General features: G+C 35.0%; 1 protein-coding gene across 5 annotated transcripts in view; it reads right to left on the reverse strand.

Moving 5' to 3' along the window:
• The window catches only part of LOC124951216 (neuronal acetylcholine receptor subunit alpha-7), a 247,398-nt gene that overhangs the window by 47,717 nt on the left and 182,552 nt on the right, over positions 1 to 17,129 (reverse strand). For 3 of the 5 annotated variants that reach the window (XM_047499215.1, XM_047499214.1, XM_047499216.1), the window contains exon 9: positions 15,695 to 15,781. The exons of the other annotated variants lie outside the window; for them this stretch is intronic. In XM_047499215.1, the coding sequence (XP_047355171.1) occupies positions 15,695 to 15,781 (87 nt within the window). The remainder of the gene's footprint in view (positions 1 to 15,694; positions 15,782 to 17,129) is intronic. 5 annotated transcript variants of the gene reach the window in all.

The raw sequence follows: 17,129 nt of genomic DNA on the forward strand, positions 1-17,129 counted from the left end.
CGAAGCTTTTCCGAACGTTAAGCAAATGTTTATTTCCGAACGTTTGTACGAGGATGTAGTGCAAAGGGAAAAGAGAGAAAGAGAGAGAGAGAGAGAGAGAGAGAGAGAGAGAGAGAGAGAGAGAAATACGCTTTTCGAGTAGAAAACGTGTATGTGAAAAGGACACTCGCGAACAAATATTTGCCGATACTAGGATGATATAAGTCGAACATACTTTTCACGACATTAACACTGGAACGGAAAGAGTTCATTCATTTTAAATAAAGTTAACTCAAAGACGAGATAAAAAGATAAGAAAGAAGAAAAAGAAGAAGAGAAAGAAGAAGGAGAGAGAGAGAGAGAGAGAGAGAGAGAGACAAAGAGATAAGGAGAAAGAAAAGAGGATAAGAAAAAGTCATTAACTAAGGGATTAAATTCGGCGGGAGATTGAAATACACGATGAAATCGATTTTCCACTCTTAAAACGATAATTATGATCCCTTATTCGATATTATAGTTCGTTCGACGTAAAAGAAAATAGTTGAAATGGATAAATAGAAAGAGGTACATAAAGATGACGAGATAAAAGGAACAAAAGAAATAGATAGAAAAAAAGAAGATTAAAAAATAAGAGAGAGAGAGAGAGAGAGAGAGAGAAAGAGCAAAAAATCGAATACCTACGGCTAGAACACGAAACTACTCGTAGAGATACATAGGGTCCATTTTCAAACGCGAACTCTTCAACGACGTATCGAATGAGAGAGAGAGAGAGAGAGAGAGAGAGAGAGAGAGAGAGAGAGAGAGAGAGAGAGAAACTTGGTCGTCGTCATTGTCGTTGTCGTTCTGGAGTGGACATCGAAACGATGATGGCTTTTAAACGTTGGTACATATGTATATTGTCGTCGAACTATTACCTCTTCCAGTCTATAGAATTTCGATATACGAAACGAACAAATCGGAAGGACGGAAGAAGGAACAGTGGGACGGAGGGATGAAAAAACGAAACGCTTTAAACATGACTATCGTTGGATTCGACGGAAGTTATATTTACGTATATCGGCACGTGCCACCACTTTCTACATTTTAACGTTGTCCATGTGGACATATGGAAAATCGTTTTCTATATATTGTCGTTCACTAAAAAGAAAGAAAGAGTGGGAGAGAGAGAGAGAGAGAGAGAGAGAGAGAGAGAAATAAAAGAAGAGAGTCCAACAAAATTTTCAAACGTCGTGCTAGCTTTGCTCTCGATTCTCCTTTCGATACTTCGACGATGAATGTAAATCTGTGTATGTATATATGTATGTGTGTATCAGTGTGTAATCTTTCTCCAACGATACGATAAAAGTCATTCGAGTTGGATAACGATAGGAAAAAGGAGAAAGCAATAAAGTGTCGCGAATGTTAGCTAAACGTATCCGTTTTCCGTTTTTCGTGACACCGGAGAGGCTCTAGTTTTTTTCCATCCCTTTCTCTCCCACTTCCCCACTCTTCTCTCTCTCTCTCTCTCTCTCTCTCTCTCTCTCTCTTTTCTCGATTAGATAGAATATCCTCGATACGTCGAAAAATCGAATGAAGACGATTATCGATAACGATGTACTACGAGAGAAAGGCAGATTTTTAGATTACAATACATTTTTCTCTTTATTTTTTCTTTCATTTTCTTTTTTTTTTTTTTTTCCTTTTCTAACGAACGACAAACGACTCAATCCAAGGTTTCTCTCTCTCTCTCTTTCTTGCTAGTTATTTTTTTTTTTATCTTTCTTCTATCATTTTTTCTTTCTTTTTTTTTTAAATGTCGATAATACGCGTATCCTGCCCGGCGATATTCCAACAATAATAAAAACGCCAATCCCTTCATGCTGCCGTTTCTACATTTCAATTTCGCATCGTTTTACATAAGGTCGAACTAGACACATATCTATACGAGAAAGAGAGAAAACGAGAGAGAGAGAGAGAGAGAGAGACAGAGTGAGAGAGAGAGAAACAGAGAGAAGTGCGTGGGAAATATTATGCACATAAAAAGTTGTAAAACGTTTTCTATTGCTTTTTTTCTTTTTCATTTTTTTCTTTTTTTTTTTGCCTTTTCTTTCATCCGTTATTGCCCCTTCGTCATGATAGGGAAAGGGGTGGAAAGCTAGGTGGAAGAGGAAGAGGAAGAGAAGGAGGAGGAATAGCAAGGAGGAATAGCGAGGATGCAAATTTCCATATGGGCGAGAACGTGATCGTACCGGAACCCAGTTCGTTTATGGAAATCCATCGAATCCCTTGATAAAGTCAGAAGTAAACCGCGATTCGCTTCGTTTCATCCGTTCCGATCGTCCGAATCGTTTTAGTTTAGCCTTTCAAAATCCGCGACGTGAAAATATTTTTCTCACGAATTCTTCTTCTTCTTCTTCATCATCATCATCAACTTCATAGTCATCCTTTCCTATTACTTCTTCCTTTCTATTCCTCTTCCTCTTTCAATTCTATCTATTTATTCTTTGTAAATCGATTTGTAAATTTTCTACGTTTTTATAGAAATAAAAGATAAAAATCGGCCGACCGAACGAACGATACTCGTATCTCATTAAAAATGACGATAGGAATGAATAGAAATGAAATTATTATGTTTCGTCGGGCGTGAACGTAGAGATGGTTAGATCGAAGATAAATGAATTCGATAAAAGAGAAAAGAAAGAGAGAGGGAGAGAGGGAGAGTGCTTTGAAAAAGCATTGAATATATCACGCAAGAGTGACATTAAATTTCTCTTAAAAGGATCTACACTTTGTTTTCTTCATCTTTTTCCTCTTCATCTTCTTCTTCTTTTTCTTTTTCTGATGTACTCGTTTTATGACAGTACCGGAAAAGGAACGATTGACTGAGTCGAGGGGAAAAAAAAAAAAGAAAGAAAGACGAAAAAGAGAAGAAAAAAAAAATATATATATATAAAAGAAAAAAAAAAGCAAAACGTCTTCAAAAAGAAGAAAAAAAAAAGAGAAAAAGAAAAAACAATAGTGAGAGCGAGCGAGACGTAGCGAAGCCGTGGAGCGACGACGTGGGTCAATGGTTATCGTCAAAGTTCTGATGAAATTTTCGCCAAAAATGGTAGACCGAAGCAAAGTGAAAAAAGTTTCTTCATTCGATGCCACCATCATCGTCGACGACGACGACGACGACGACGACGTCGAATAGGATGACGAGGACAACGACAACGACGAGGATTACGACACGGAACGACAATAACTATAATCCAACGAGAACATTCCACGTACGAATTTTTCGGTATACTCTTTTTCCGCTTTCTTTTTGTCGAAAAAAAAGGAATCAAAAATAAAAGAAAAAAAGAAGAAGAAGAAGATGATGAGGGAAAAAAAGGGAGGAAAAAAATAGATCCTCGTGATCGAGCGGACAAGGACACATATTTCCAATTAATTTCATACCTGTAGTTCATTAATCGCGCCTCGTTAAAGATAGAAAAAAGTAAAGGTAACGATGGAACGACGGGAACGTTGTTAGAGGGACGAATGACTCGTTATCCTGAAGTTTAATTTTACGAAATCGTTCTCGGTGATTTAACCGGCTTTATATAAAAAAGAAAAAGAAAAAGGAAAAGAAAAGAATGATTTCAAAGTGATCATATAAAAAATTTCTTACAATTTCGCACGACACTTCGACATACGATTATTATATTATATTTCGGATTATCGAATTTATTACGTATTTATATGTTATTTTTTTTTATCGAAATGAAGAAGTATTTTCTAACGATGTATTGTACTTTTTTTTTTTTTTTTTTTTTTTTTTTTTTTTTTTTTTTTAATCGAGCATATACAAATGATAAAATCTATACGTTGGCTTGAGTTATTAATTTTTGCGACGATGATTATCTTTACTATAAGATCGAATCGAAGAATGAGATAAGTATTAAGGAGAATCCTTGATATCGCTTTTATTTAAAAAAAAAAAAAAAGAAAGAAAAAAATATCAAGAGAATGATGTTCACGAGAAAAGCATTAGAGAGAGAGAGAGAGAGAGAGAGAGAGAGAGAGAGAGAGAGAGAGAGAGAGAGAGAGAGAGATAAAGAAATAGGGATACTCTCTTTACTGAAAGGTCCGTCGAAACCACGAAGGATCTTCTTTTTCCATATGAAAAATGGTAATCTTACCGTCGAAACGTGAGGAGGAAAACGAGAGAAGACTTTTCCACTGGCACAAGTTAACGTATTGGTATTGGTAAAGGAAAGGTAATCCAAAGTATAGATATATGTATAACATAAACCCAATTTTTTTTCCTCTACGTCACTCCCGTTATATAATCCTTGATATTTTTTGTTCTTCTTCTTCTTCTTCATTTTTTTTTTATCGTTTTTTTTTTCTTTCTCTCTCCCTCTCTTTTTCTCTCTTTCTCTTCTTTTTATTAATTCAATTAAACTACGAAACTGTCAATTGAAGGAGAGAAGCGAGAGAGAGAGAGAGAGAGAGAGAATTGAAGACGGAAACCGGAAAGGAGGATTTACGAAGATAATCCTTGGTGTTCGTAACGATGGAGCAGTTACTTGGCTTACTTACTTGTTAGCCAAAGTTTCTTAATCGGCCGATGATTTCTCTCGAAATATACGAGCTCTTTAAATGAGACAAGAGGAGATAGAAAGAGAAAACAGGAGAGAGAATGAAAGAGAGGGAGAGAGAGAGAGAGAGAGAGAGAGAGAACGAACTTACTACTAAGGGTCAGGATAAAAATAAATGAGATTAAAGTGAAATTCATTGGGGATTGAAATTAAATAATCGTTTGAGTTAGAAGTCGATTGAAAGAAGGAATAGGATACATTTTCTGGAAAAGAGAGAAAGAGAGAGAGAGAGAGAGAGAGAGAGAGAGAGAGAAAGAAAGGTATAAAACAAAAAAGGAAGATTAAAGGATCAAAAATTAATTGTGGATTATGATAGAATGATCGTTCGATTTAGAACTTCGAAAGTAAGGATAAAATAATAATTGTTTCGTGAAAGAAATTAAAGGGGGGAAAAAAGAAAAAAAAAATAATAATAAGAGAAGTCAAAAATCGAGAATTTTCGTAGAGAGAAAATATTGAATTACTTTCTTCCTTTCTTTCACGAAACCGGTGTATCGTTTATTCCAATCGAACGAAACGATATTTCATTAGGAAGAAACGACAACTCTCATTTTGAACGTTTTCACGGAGTAAACCGTAGTATGTTTTGGACGACCTATCGTATGAGTTCCTATAATGGAGTCTCTCTAATCGGTCTATCCCCAAACTGGCTCTTCTTTTTTTTCTTTTTCCTTTTCATGCTTTTTTTTCTTTCCTTTCTATATTTTTTTTTTCTTTTTTTTTTTTTTTACTCGTTCTCCTCTGTTTTTACACGTTTCCTTTCCCTACATTTTTGTACGTCATTAATTATCTCCCGTTCGTGTTAAGCGCGAACGTAAAATAAATCGAATTTAATCGAGAAGAGAAAAGAAGAAAAAAAAAAAAAAAGAAGGAAAAAAAAACGCGAAGAAGTAGATCGCATTTCGAAGTGAGAGCTTCGAAATTCGTTCGGAAAATTTCAATCGACGCGCCCGTCGTTTCCAGTTCGTGCAGTGCAGCAGCCTTCCTTTCTTTTCCTTTTTTCTTTTTTTATTTTTGTTTTGTTTTTTCGCATGATTTTTCTTCTCCGTTGTTTTTTCTTTCCTTTTTGTGTTTTTTTTTTTTTTTTTTTTTTTTTTTTTTTTTATTAAAAAAAAAAAAAAAGAAATAGAAACTCAGGAGAGTATCCTTTTAATATCGAAAAAAAGGCTCGTACCATGCGTTATTTAACCTACTCGATTGCTCAATAATCTTCTTTCGGTCTTTTTTTCTTCTTTTTTTGTCAAATTCTCACTGCAATCTGCTGCATAAAAAAAAAAAAAAAAAAAAAAAAAGAAGAAAAAAGGGAAAAAATGTAAAAAAGCCAATTTGCATGCACGAATTTTCGAGCAATCGAAAACAATGTTGACGTAGCCGAGGCTCTCTATTTTGATATTTTTTCGAAAATCTCTTCGCTGGTAATTTCATAGTTCGAAAAAACTTTGACAACAATTTTTTCACAAAATTGAAACAATTGTTTCATTAAATTCTTCCATATCATATATATATATATATATATATATATATATATTTTGTTTTCATAAATATATATATATATTTTTTATTAGGAATAAAATATATTTATTCCTAATATATATATATATACATTTTTTTTAGGAAAAATCCATCAAAGAAATCGACAGATTCGAGATGGTTTTGATACGTCCTCAGGCTCGTATTAGACGGGCATATCTCATACAAAAAAGGACGAGCATATCCCTTTCGTTGATACGCAGTAACATCGCGAATATTCGCGAATCGATGAACTTACCTTGTCTTTGCAGAGAGCTAGAATAAAAGACAGAAGAAAGTGGGAGAAAGAAAGAAAGAAAGAAAGAAAGAAAGAAAGATAAAAAGATAGTAAGAGAGAGAAAAAGAAAGAGAGAAAGAAATAGAGAGAAAGAGAGAGAGAGAGAGAGAAAGAGAAAGAGAGAAAGAGAGAGAGAGAGAAAGGAAGAAAGAAAGAAAGAAAGAAAGAAAGAAAGAGTTCAATGGAAATGTGTTACCTGTACATGTGTGTATCTATGTATGTACGTATGTATGTATATATGTATGCATGTAAATCTATGTATGTATATATAGATATATATATTCGGTTGATAGCACAAAGGAAGACACGGGGTGAAGACACATGGTTTTATATATTTTTTCTTTTTCTTCTTCTTCTTCTTCTTTCTTTTCTTTTCTTTTTGTTCTTTCTTTTTTTTTGTTTTTTTTTTTAACTAAAGCCCTGCTTGCTCTAGTAGTCGCTCGCAGATTCGCGAGGAACACGCGACCGAAGGGGAGGTTACCCTATACGGTAGAGAAAAAGAAGAAGGGGAGAGATGGGTGAGAATAAACGAACGTCCTCGAAAATGAGAAGAACGAGAGAAAGAGAAAGAGAAAGGGATAGAGAAAGAGAAAGAGAAAAAGAAAGAGAGAGAGAGAGAGAGAGAGAGAGAGAGAGAAATAGTAGAAATGTTCTTCGCCAACTTTTTACAAAGAATTTACTATCTCCCTCTTCTTCTCGTCGAATGATTAAACTCTCTCTCTCCTTCTTTCTCTCTCTCTCTCTCTCTTTCTCTCTTTATCTATCTTTCTATCTCACTCTTTTTATCCTTCTGTTTTTTTTTTTTTTTTTTTTTTTTTTGATAACCTATGAACAACCATTCCATTATCTTCGATATAAATTCGATAAAAATCATATTTTATACCTACTACAACAAAATCGCGCGGCGTTCCTCCTATCTTACGTTTCAACGTCACTCTCAGCCTGTCGATTTCCTTCTACAATAATCTAAAGCCACACCATAATCCAAAAAAATATATATATATGTGTGTGTGTGTGTGTGTGTGTATTGCAGATGCTGCTGTTTATTTTTTTTTTCTTTTTGTACTTTTTAACCTTCCGTTGACATCCGATGTACTTCGAAAAAGCAAGGAATTGTTGTACACACGACACGCGCGCGCACAAATAATCTCGCACATACACACACACAAACACACACACATATATATATATATATATGTATACATGGGCATGGAAAGTAAATGAAAAAAACTACAAATGTGAAAAATATGAAGATGGCAGCGATTATAGAATATCTCTCTATATCTTCAAAATAAACTCTCTGCTGAGATATTCGTAAATATGATAAGAGAAATAGAGATATGTCGTGTGTATTGAGAAAAGGGCTGACAGGGGAAATCGAACGTACGTACATACATACATGCATATATATATATATATATATATATATATATATATGTGTATGTATATGTGCATGTATGTAGACATAGACGATCGATAGAGTCCTGTCGAACGGTGAAATTGTTCGATCGGTGTGTACCGCACATCGAACCGTATTGTATCGTACCTGCACCTGCCCCTGCACCTAGACTAGCATTTGCATCTAAACCTGTACCATACCGCACCGCATCGCACCGCACCGCACCGCAACCTACTACACCGCACATCGCACAAGCCTATATCCATGTGAAGTGTCACGCCTCCAAATTACGGAGACATCTATGCGGCCATTAGGATCGATTTCAGTGGTCGTTGTTTGATTGAAAAGGGAACTATCCGTTTATCGTCCACCATTGCTATGCTTTCTAGATGGAGGACCGTCTCGAAGCCTTTTCGAGCTACGAGGAGACACTTCAGCCGAAGAAATCGATCGACCCTTTCGTTGCACTCCACAACGATTGCGCCTTTCTTCTAATTGACTTTCCGATGCCAATTCCAATTTGAAATTCATTATTTTTTCGTGGTTGCTCCTTTATCTATTGGAATAAATTTCAAAGCGATTTTGATATCGAATAGGAGAGATAGAATGATAAAAAAATTATTCTCTCAGAGTTAATCAAAATTTTGCTGAGAAAACTTTTCTACTTCTTCTTCTTCTTCTTCTTCTTCTTCTTCTTCATCTTCTTGTTCATCTATTTCTCCTTTTCCCTCTTTTTCAATCAATCGATTTGCACCCTAGCTTTTTATCCAACATTGCATTCTATCGTTCTAGAATTAAAACGAAATAGTCGATAGTTCAAATTTGATTTTGAACTTTTGAATCAAATCTCGTTAACTATTTTACAATGTGTTTTGTATCGAATCGAGTATCGAATAAATGATCCTATGTTCTTCTTTTTTTTTTTTTCTTTTTTCTTCCCAACGTACAATCTCATTCGGTAGATTCAATATCCAAAATGAAATTGGAAAATCTATGTGCACTTCGTGAAAAATAAAAACGATAGTTTCGTAGTACCTATCTACCTACCAATCCACCTATCCAAGACATTTTGATTCCTTTTAAGATGAAGACAAAAATATTTGAATCTTAATATATGGTAAGATACGTGAGAATTACTACCGCGTTAAGAAACTCTTCGGGGCGTTTGGGAAATAGAAAAGGAAAAGAAGAAGAAAAAGGGAAACAGACAATATAAAAAGCTGTAAAAGAGATAGAAAAATTGTCGAGGGAGATAAGAAAAATACGCTCTACGGATTGTATGTATGTATCTATGTATGTATATAAGTAAGTAAGTACTTACATACGCGAAAATAAAAGAGAACTTTAATGACGAGTAGGTACTATTATTTTTATAGAAAACTTAAAAGCGAGATAGCTTACGCCAGCGTATGGGTCGTCTTACTTCATTCTAGGCTCGCTCAAGAAAGAAAAAAGGAAACAAACTTTGAGATAAGCTTATGAAACGTAAGTACGGAAACTTAACGTAGGAACTTTTCGATTGTGATTTCTTGAGAGAGAAACTTTTAATTCAACATTGATATATATATATATACGGTATTTTCGATATTTTTGTTAAAACGCATAACTTATATCATCTTTTTCGCCAAGGACAATAGTAAACAATTTCGTATACCCAAAAATGGACAAAATAAATGAAAATGATGAAAATTATTGTGGAGCGAATACTTTTTCCTAAGGCACATCTCTTGGAAAATGTTTCCCTTTTTTATTTCTCTTTCCTTTTCCTTTTTCTTTTTTTTTTTTTTTTTTTTCTTGCGAATCGAATTTTGAATCGATGGAAACCATTCATGTTACATATCTCTCGTTCGACTTTTACGTAGATAAATCGTGTATTCGCAAAAATCTCGGTTATGTATTTCGAAAACGATTTTCCACGTTCCATGTTCTTCGAGAAAATATCCGAAGGCGTATTCCTTCCAAGGATGGATCGTAAGAAAGACGACAACGACAACGACAACGACAACGACGACAGCAACGACAACGAAGACGACGACGACGACGATGATGATGACGACATGGTGTCGTAAAGATCGAAGAGAAAATGTACATGCTGCGAAAAAGGAAAATAGGTCACCCTACAAAAGTATTTTTCGACTTTTCGATCTTAGCACCGTGTAAAATTCGATTTTCAATTTTCAATTTTCAATTTTCCAGGACGATGATACTCGTACGTGTATAGACTACCAATTTTTTTACCAACTTATAAGATCATTAATAAATTTAATTTTGAAGTAACGTTCACAAAGAGAAAAATAAAATCGAAGCTTTGAGACAATCTAAAAAGAGGAAAAGAAAAAGGAAAGAAAACAAAGAAAAGAGAAAAGAAAAGGGGGGGGGGGACGGAGGGCGCGAAAAAAAGAACAAAAAGAAAAATAATGAAAAGAACAAAGAGACGAAAGAGTGAAATCGTCTGAAAGGAAATATCAATCGTGTCGGACATTAGTACACGCCGTATGATTATTCAAAACGAGGAAGTGAATGCATGAGAATCAAAGGAAGGGTGTACAAAGAGCCAATGACCAGAACAAGAAACTGGGGAAAATCGATGGTAGGGCTCTCGATTCAACGAACGTTGGCTATTGGCTTGGTTGGACACCTCTCTTGGTACCCCCGCCCACTCCTTTCATTGGTGTTTCTATTCAAACGACCTTGATGGCGTTACGTTATGTCGATTGTAGCCCTTTGTATAGAATATCGTTTTCGATTTAACGCTTATGCCTGATGCCAAGGGATAAGCCCAACTAGATGTTTCCTAGTTGTACAGTAGTCCTTGACGATCAGAATGATTGATATCAAAGATTTATGTGACACACACACACACACAGACATAGGACACACACATAATATATATATATATACAAGAGATTAAGTTCAAAGAAGACGAATTCGTGTTTAACGTCAACAAATATATACATCATTAGTTTACTCAAAATAAACAGAAATCAACATAATGATTTATCTACATCGAATGCAATCAATAACGATTTATAAAGACGTATTAGTAGAATAGAATCTTAGACAGATATTTAAGAGCCCGAATCGTTCAAACGAATCCATCATGCTCAAATTGTTCAAATTTACGAGCATTCTCTGTTATCGTATAATTCGAAGATACGAGAGGCCGACTTTTAATCAAAAGAGGAATTCAAAACGTTCGGGGGATATCAAAGCGATCGCTAATCAGCCATTAGAATTCCATTTGCTCTTGAGTCAGCTGCGACGGCGCTAATTGCTACGAGAAAGAGGAAATTCTCGAGGAAAATCTAGCTAAGGAGATATAGAAATGGAAAAAGAGAGAGAGAGAGAGGAGAGAAAAAGGAAAGATGCTTCGAGTGCAATTTTCGAGATAGAAACGTGTCCTCTGAACCTTTTCTATGACTTTTTCTATCCAATAGAAAAATGAGAAACGAAAATTCAAGAAAAATAAAAGAGAGAGAGAGAGAGAGAGAGAGAGAAAAAAAGAAATAAAATTTTCTTTCTCTCCCACACATTTCTTTTTTCCTTTTTTTTTTCTACAGATGAAACGAATATACTTATGAATACAAATGACGATATATATATATATATATATATATATATATATATACATACATATATATATATGTATATATATTATTTTTTATTTCCTCTCTCTCTCCCTCTCTCTCTCTCTCTCTCTTCTTCTTCTTCTCACAACGACAGATATCTCTCATTCTTCTTGTTATGCATTAAGAGAGATAGGAAAGCGACGAAATAAGACGAGTAGTACTCGCGGTTTAATTAAACTTTCTCCGACATCTTCTCGCGTAACTCGGAAATGTGCATTGCATTCGGAGCACGCGGTAAACTTTACCCCCTCCCTCTTCCCTTTCTCCCTCTCTCACTTTCTCTCTCTCTCTCTCTCTCTCTCTCTCTCTCTCTCTCTCTCTCTTTTTGTTTCTTTTTTCTCTCGTTCAGTTTTTTGCCATAGCTCGGTTTTCCATAACGACTACGTGGAACGGATCCTCTTCATGTTTTTTCCCCAACTTCGTTACTCAACAAATAGTTTTTCGTTACGTCTTTTATTCCTAGATACGAATCTCTTTTTTTAATTGAGAATGATCGAACGGGATATCAATTAAATGCATTCGTTTTGTTCGGTAAAAATGAAATGATTATACCTGATGTTTGGACGAGTAAAACGAGTATCAAATTAGAACGCGCGCGCACGAGAGAGAGAGAGAGAGAGAGAGAGAGAGAGAGAGAGATGAGATAACTCGTTCTTCTTCTTCTACTTATTCTTCTTCTTTTTTTTTTTCTTTTCATTCTTTTTTTCGATTATCGAATTCCTCGTTAAAATAGTATGGTTATCCGAGAGAGGAGGAGTTTATAGCGTCCGCGAATAAGTGCTACGGCAAAATGAAATTGAATTTGGCCGAATGAATTATCACGTACGAAAAATGTCACCGTTATCCGAAATATACCTGTGTGTGTGTGTGTGTGTGTGTAGTTTTCACGATTCGTACGAACCATCGATTGGAGCAGAAAGAATGAGAGAGAGAGAGAGAGAGAAATGGAGGGGGGGGGAGAGGAGATACAGAGGAGAAAAAGAAAGAGAGACATAGAAAAGAGAGAAATCATCCCGTTAACTTGAATCGTAGCTACTCCAACGAAGCTCATCTGCTGAAACGACCAAACGAAGATTGGGAGTAAATCGAGATTAATTGAAATCTCGAATCGACAGTTACAAGCGTAGGTCGATCGATTTTATCTCTTCTCTCGCACGTTTCTCTAACTACTAACGTAACAACGTAACAATCCTTGAGTGCCAAATTTCTATCCTTCTCTCTAACTCCCTCCCCCTTCCCTCCCACCCTCCGATCTTCTATATCCATAATTTTCAATTCTCTTTCCTAAAATATCTTTCTTATCTCTTCGTTGATTAATATCAGATGCGTGTGTATTATGATTGATATCATTTGTTATTACTCTATCATAACCTAAACGAACGTATAAAACATGTTTACAATTCAGTTCTCATTAATTGTTTACCCACGAGAAATTACGACCTCTATGTCTCTCTATCTCTCTCTCTCTCTCCCTCTCTCTCTCTCTCTCTCTCTCTCTCTTCATCTCTATCTATCTATTTATCTTTGGTAGTCTTCGTAAAGCGTCGAGACAATAACAACTAATAATAAATGCATTTTGAAATCGACGAGTATTAAATTCGGCTGAACGTAAATTATATCTACGTATATATGTATATATTTCTTATATAGAAATTATGTATTATTACGAAATGTTCATATTTCATAATGAATTATCTGAATTATCGAAATCTTAGATAGCATGGATTATTAATTTAAGAATGAAAAATATCTTTATCATTAATGTGTTATCTTATACGTCGTAATGAAGAAAGTTAATCGTCGTATAACCGATTTAATTAAAACGATTAGATCGTTAGTTTTGTTATCTCGTTGAAACAATGTGACACATCGGGCTTTCGCATAGCATCGGTGCCGACGAATTTACGCGGTGTGACCACCGCAAATTCCAAACTCAAAATTTACAACGAAACTTTCCATGATGCATAACGCACAACGTGTGGCGTATAGCGAACATGGGATGATAGGGTCTGGTAAAGGGACTGAGCGTGAGAGGTTACGGAACTATATTTTACTGTGGAAACTTAACACAATAACATTAACGATCTAATATTTATCGCTACGGGAGAGAACTCTCTTTTTTTATTTTTTTTTTAATTCTTTTTTTGATTTTTAAAATGTGTAAGAGGTTCGGAAAACTACGTTTTTTTCTTGTTTTTTTTCTCTTCTTTTTTTTTTTTTTTTTTAGCTGCAGCGAACATCGATCGAGAAATAATTTATAGTGCATATATATATATACCGTAAATTTCATCGATCGTGTGTGTTATTTAAAAAATGTGATTAGTGATCATGTATAGGAAAGACACAAAGAGATACAAAACCGTGCAACTGTTCAACAATTATGTGACTATGTTTCTGCATATCCCTAAGAAAAATACTCTAATAATTGCAAGACAAATGGGGCTCCTTTTACTTTCTTTTTTTTTTTTTTTTTTTTTTTTAAGAGAAGAGTGTAATATAAGGTTGTGTGGAGTTATGTCAGGCATGTGGCAACAAGATTCGTACCTTCGAAATTAAATTGTTGTTCGGACGATCAATTTTATATTCTGTTTTTTTACGACAATAATCACGGACAAAAGGGATATTGACGATTTACTTGGAAAGGAAATAAAAAAATGAAAAAAAAGGAAGAGAGAGAGAGAGAGAGAGAGAGAGAGAGAGAGAGAGAGGAGAGAAATTAGATAGAGGGTTGGAAAGAGAGAGAAAAAGAGAGAGAAAGAAAGAATATTTATCAGTCAGGACACAATAGTTTTACTCGCTTTTCCCTTCGACCAAATAGATTTTTTCGTATGAATGAAAGGGTAAAAGGGAGCGGATATAATCGTGACTCACCGAAAAGAGTCTTTGCAATTTCTCGTCCACCGAGTGATTTCGTGGGACATTCGAGTCGATTCGGTAGGATCAAACGAATAGCTACGAATTTCGGTGAAATTCGACTTTTCACCATTTTCCACGATCTTTCCCCCTCTCCTCGCTCGTATCTTTGTTTCAACTTTCCGATCGAACTGATAAAGAAATTTTCTTTTTTTTTCTTTCTCTCTCTCTCTCTCTCTCTCTCTCTCTTTCGTTCTCGCTCAGAGATTTTCTTTTTCAACTATTCCGAATTGTCTCACATGGAGTCCCTAGTTTTTTTCTTCATTTTTCTCCTTTCGAATTAAGGCTCTATCTAACATCGTGAATTATTCTGATGACGTATTTTTTGATTCGTTTCATCTCTCTCTCTCTCTCTCTCTCTCTCTCTATCTATCTATCTATCTATCTATCTCTCGTAGACGTTGTCAAATCGATTCCACTCGTTTTCGAGCTTCTCGGTTCCTTTTACGAGAATTTAAACACGGTCGATTGCCTCGCCGTAGAAGGCAACGACGTTGAGGATAATCCGACTTTTTCGATCTTACGATTTTCATTTTCATCAAAGTTCTTATAAAGATGAAACGACGAGTGAAAGCGACGATTAATCGATCGCATTAAACGACTTCCATCTTTTTCCTCATCGTCTCGTTTCTACGATAAGTTAAGGTATACAGGTATATATGAAATGGAAGACTTCAAATTTCATATAATTAGACATTCGTCGTGAGATTGACCAAAGGGGTTAGTCCAAAAAAAAAAAAAAAAAAAAGAAATAGCTTAATGATTAGAGCAATCGTCGGGAAAGTGGAAGAGAACAGGTTGTTCAAATCCAAACTACCCCTGAACGGCCCCAACTTTTTCTTCCCCCACGAATCCTCCATGTACGTACGTACAGGTAAGTACACAGTTATAAAAACATCACGTCCGACTATCGATCGATATATCGAAAGGTATAAAAGTTAAGAAATTCTCGCGAGAATTTCACATTCCGCGCGGTCGCTTTGTTTTTTTTTTTCTTCTTTTTTTTTTCTCTCTTTTTTCCTTACTCTCTATTGTTTCGTTTTCTTTTGTTTCGCTTTATTTTTTGCTCTCGTTTGCGTTTGTTTTGTTGGAAATCCTATCCTCATCCCCTTCCTCCCATACTCCCCCCCATCCTCATTCAAATATTATTAGACGAGTAATTAAATTGGAGTTATGGATAACTTGGATTAACTTTGGGCCAGGCAACAGGTATACGAATATAATATATGTATATATGTAGATACGTTAATATGTACAGACATATATATATGTATAACAAACACTTGATTGAAATAAACACGCTTGCCAGGATGCGAAAAACGATGACCATGATGAATTTGATGATTATTATAGATACCTATTAAAGGGACAGCGTCCGAGGTCGTCGGCATGCTTTCTGCCACGAGGTTCAGGAAAACTGTCAGCGACAGCAGAATGGTCACTCCTGCATAGACAGGTTGAAAACAAAAGTACTTACATGTGTAAAGATTACTTTTTCTTTTTTCTTTTTATTTTTTTATTATTTTTATTTTTATTTTATTGTTTTTTTTTCTTTATCTTTTTTTTTTCCTATTTTTGCCTCTTTTATATTCTTTTCCTTTTTTAATTTTTCTCTTTCTTTTCTGTCGTTTCTCTTTTCAAATCCATTCGCCACCATTAATCTATCCTTATATCGAAAGTTCTCCTCGGGGATTAATATCTCTGAAAAACAAAAATTTCAAGATACACGGATGCAACACGAACGATCCTCGATCTTCGTATTCGTAAATATCGATTGAAGAAAATTTTTCACGGATGAAACCAATCGAACGATCAAAGATGAATTTTTCTTCGTGTCGTTCTATTAATGAAAGATGGATGATCAAGTTGAAGAAGTTTATGAACTTTGCCGTGTTCCCTTCGATTCACGTTTTACGTTGATATAAAATGCCTTACTATCATTAATAACAAACGTTTAGTTTTGGAAAAGTAGTTAAGCTCTCTGGAAACAACTTTTTTATTCGCTCGTAAAAAAGTAAAAAATAAAAAAAATATATATATATATATATAGATAGAGAAAAATTCTATGACCCCATCAAACTCTAGTCGACTTCGTCCGAGAAATCTCCAGCGTGAAAATTTCATTCCAATTGGTGCTTCGGGATTCATAAGGAGTCACTTGATAAGAGTTCTAGAAGTACTATCGTTAAAAGCTTGCTACGAGTACCGGAAATTCGTTCGAAAGATCGCACTTCGTTTTTCTCATAGTTTTTGGAAGAGAAACGTGATCATTCCTTAGAAAGTAAGAGAGCTAGGGAGAGAGAGAGAGAGAGAGAGAGAGAGAGAGAAAGAAACTATTCCCACTGTTGATTACTAAAAATTTATCTAAGTTAACTTCCGAATAATTTAACAAGAAAGTACATAGCTTGGCTAACGATACTTGTGTAACAGGGAGTGAAAAAATGATTACATCGTGAAATAAAGGGGTAGTTCCAAGCGAATAATAATGAAAGAATTTGCAATAGGTTAAAATATTTTCATAGCTCGTTCCATTTCATTGATAAATTTTCAATAGGAATACGAACGAACAGAAAGATTTTCATTTGAACATATAGATATTTTTCATAGATCGTTCGTTTATTTTTTGACGAAGTTTCAAAATGCTTCGTTATCGTTCATTTATTTTTTATAGCTCGATCATCCATTTCGGTGTTTTAATCACCGAAAGAACATTTTTATTGGGCGTCAATAAATAAATTGATCGACCAACCGAACGACCCATTGACCTATCGACCAATTGATCGACCGATCGA

The sequence above is a fragment of the Vespa velutina genome, chromosome 8 (genome assembly GCF_912470025.1).
Source record: "Vespa velutina chromosome 8, iVesVel2.1, whole genome shotgun sequence".
NCBI lineage: Eukaryota > Metazoa > Arthropoda > Insecta > Hymenoptera > Vespidae > Vespa > Vespa velutina.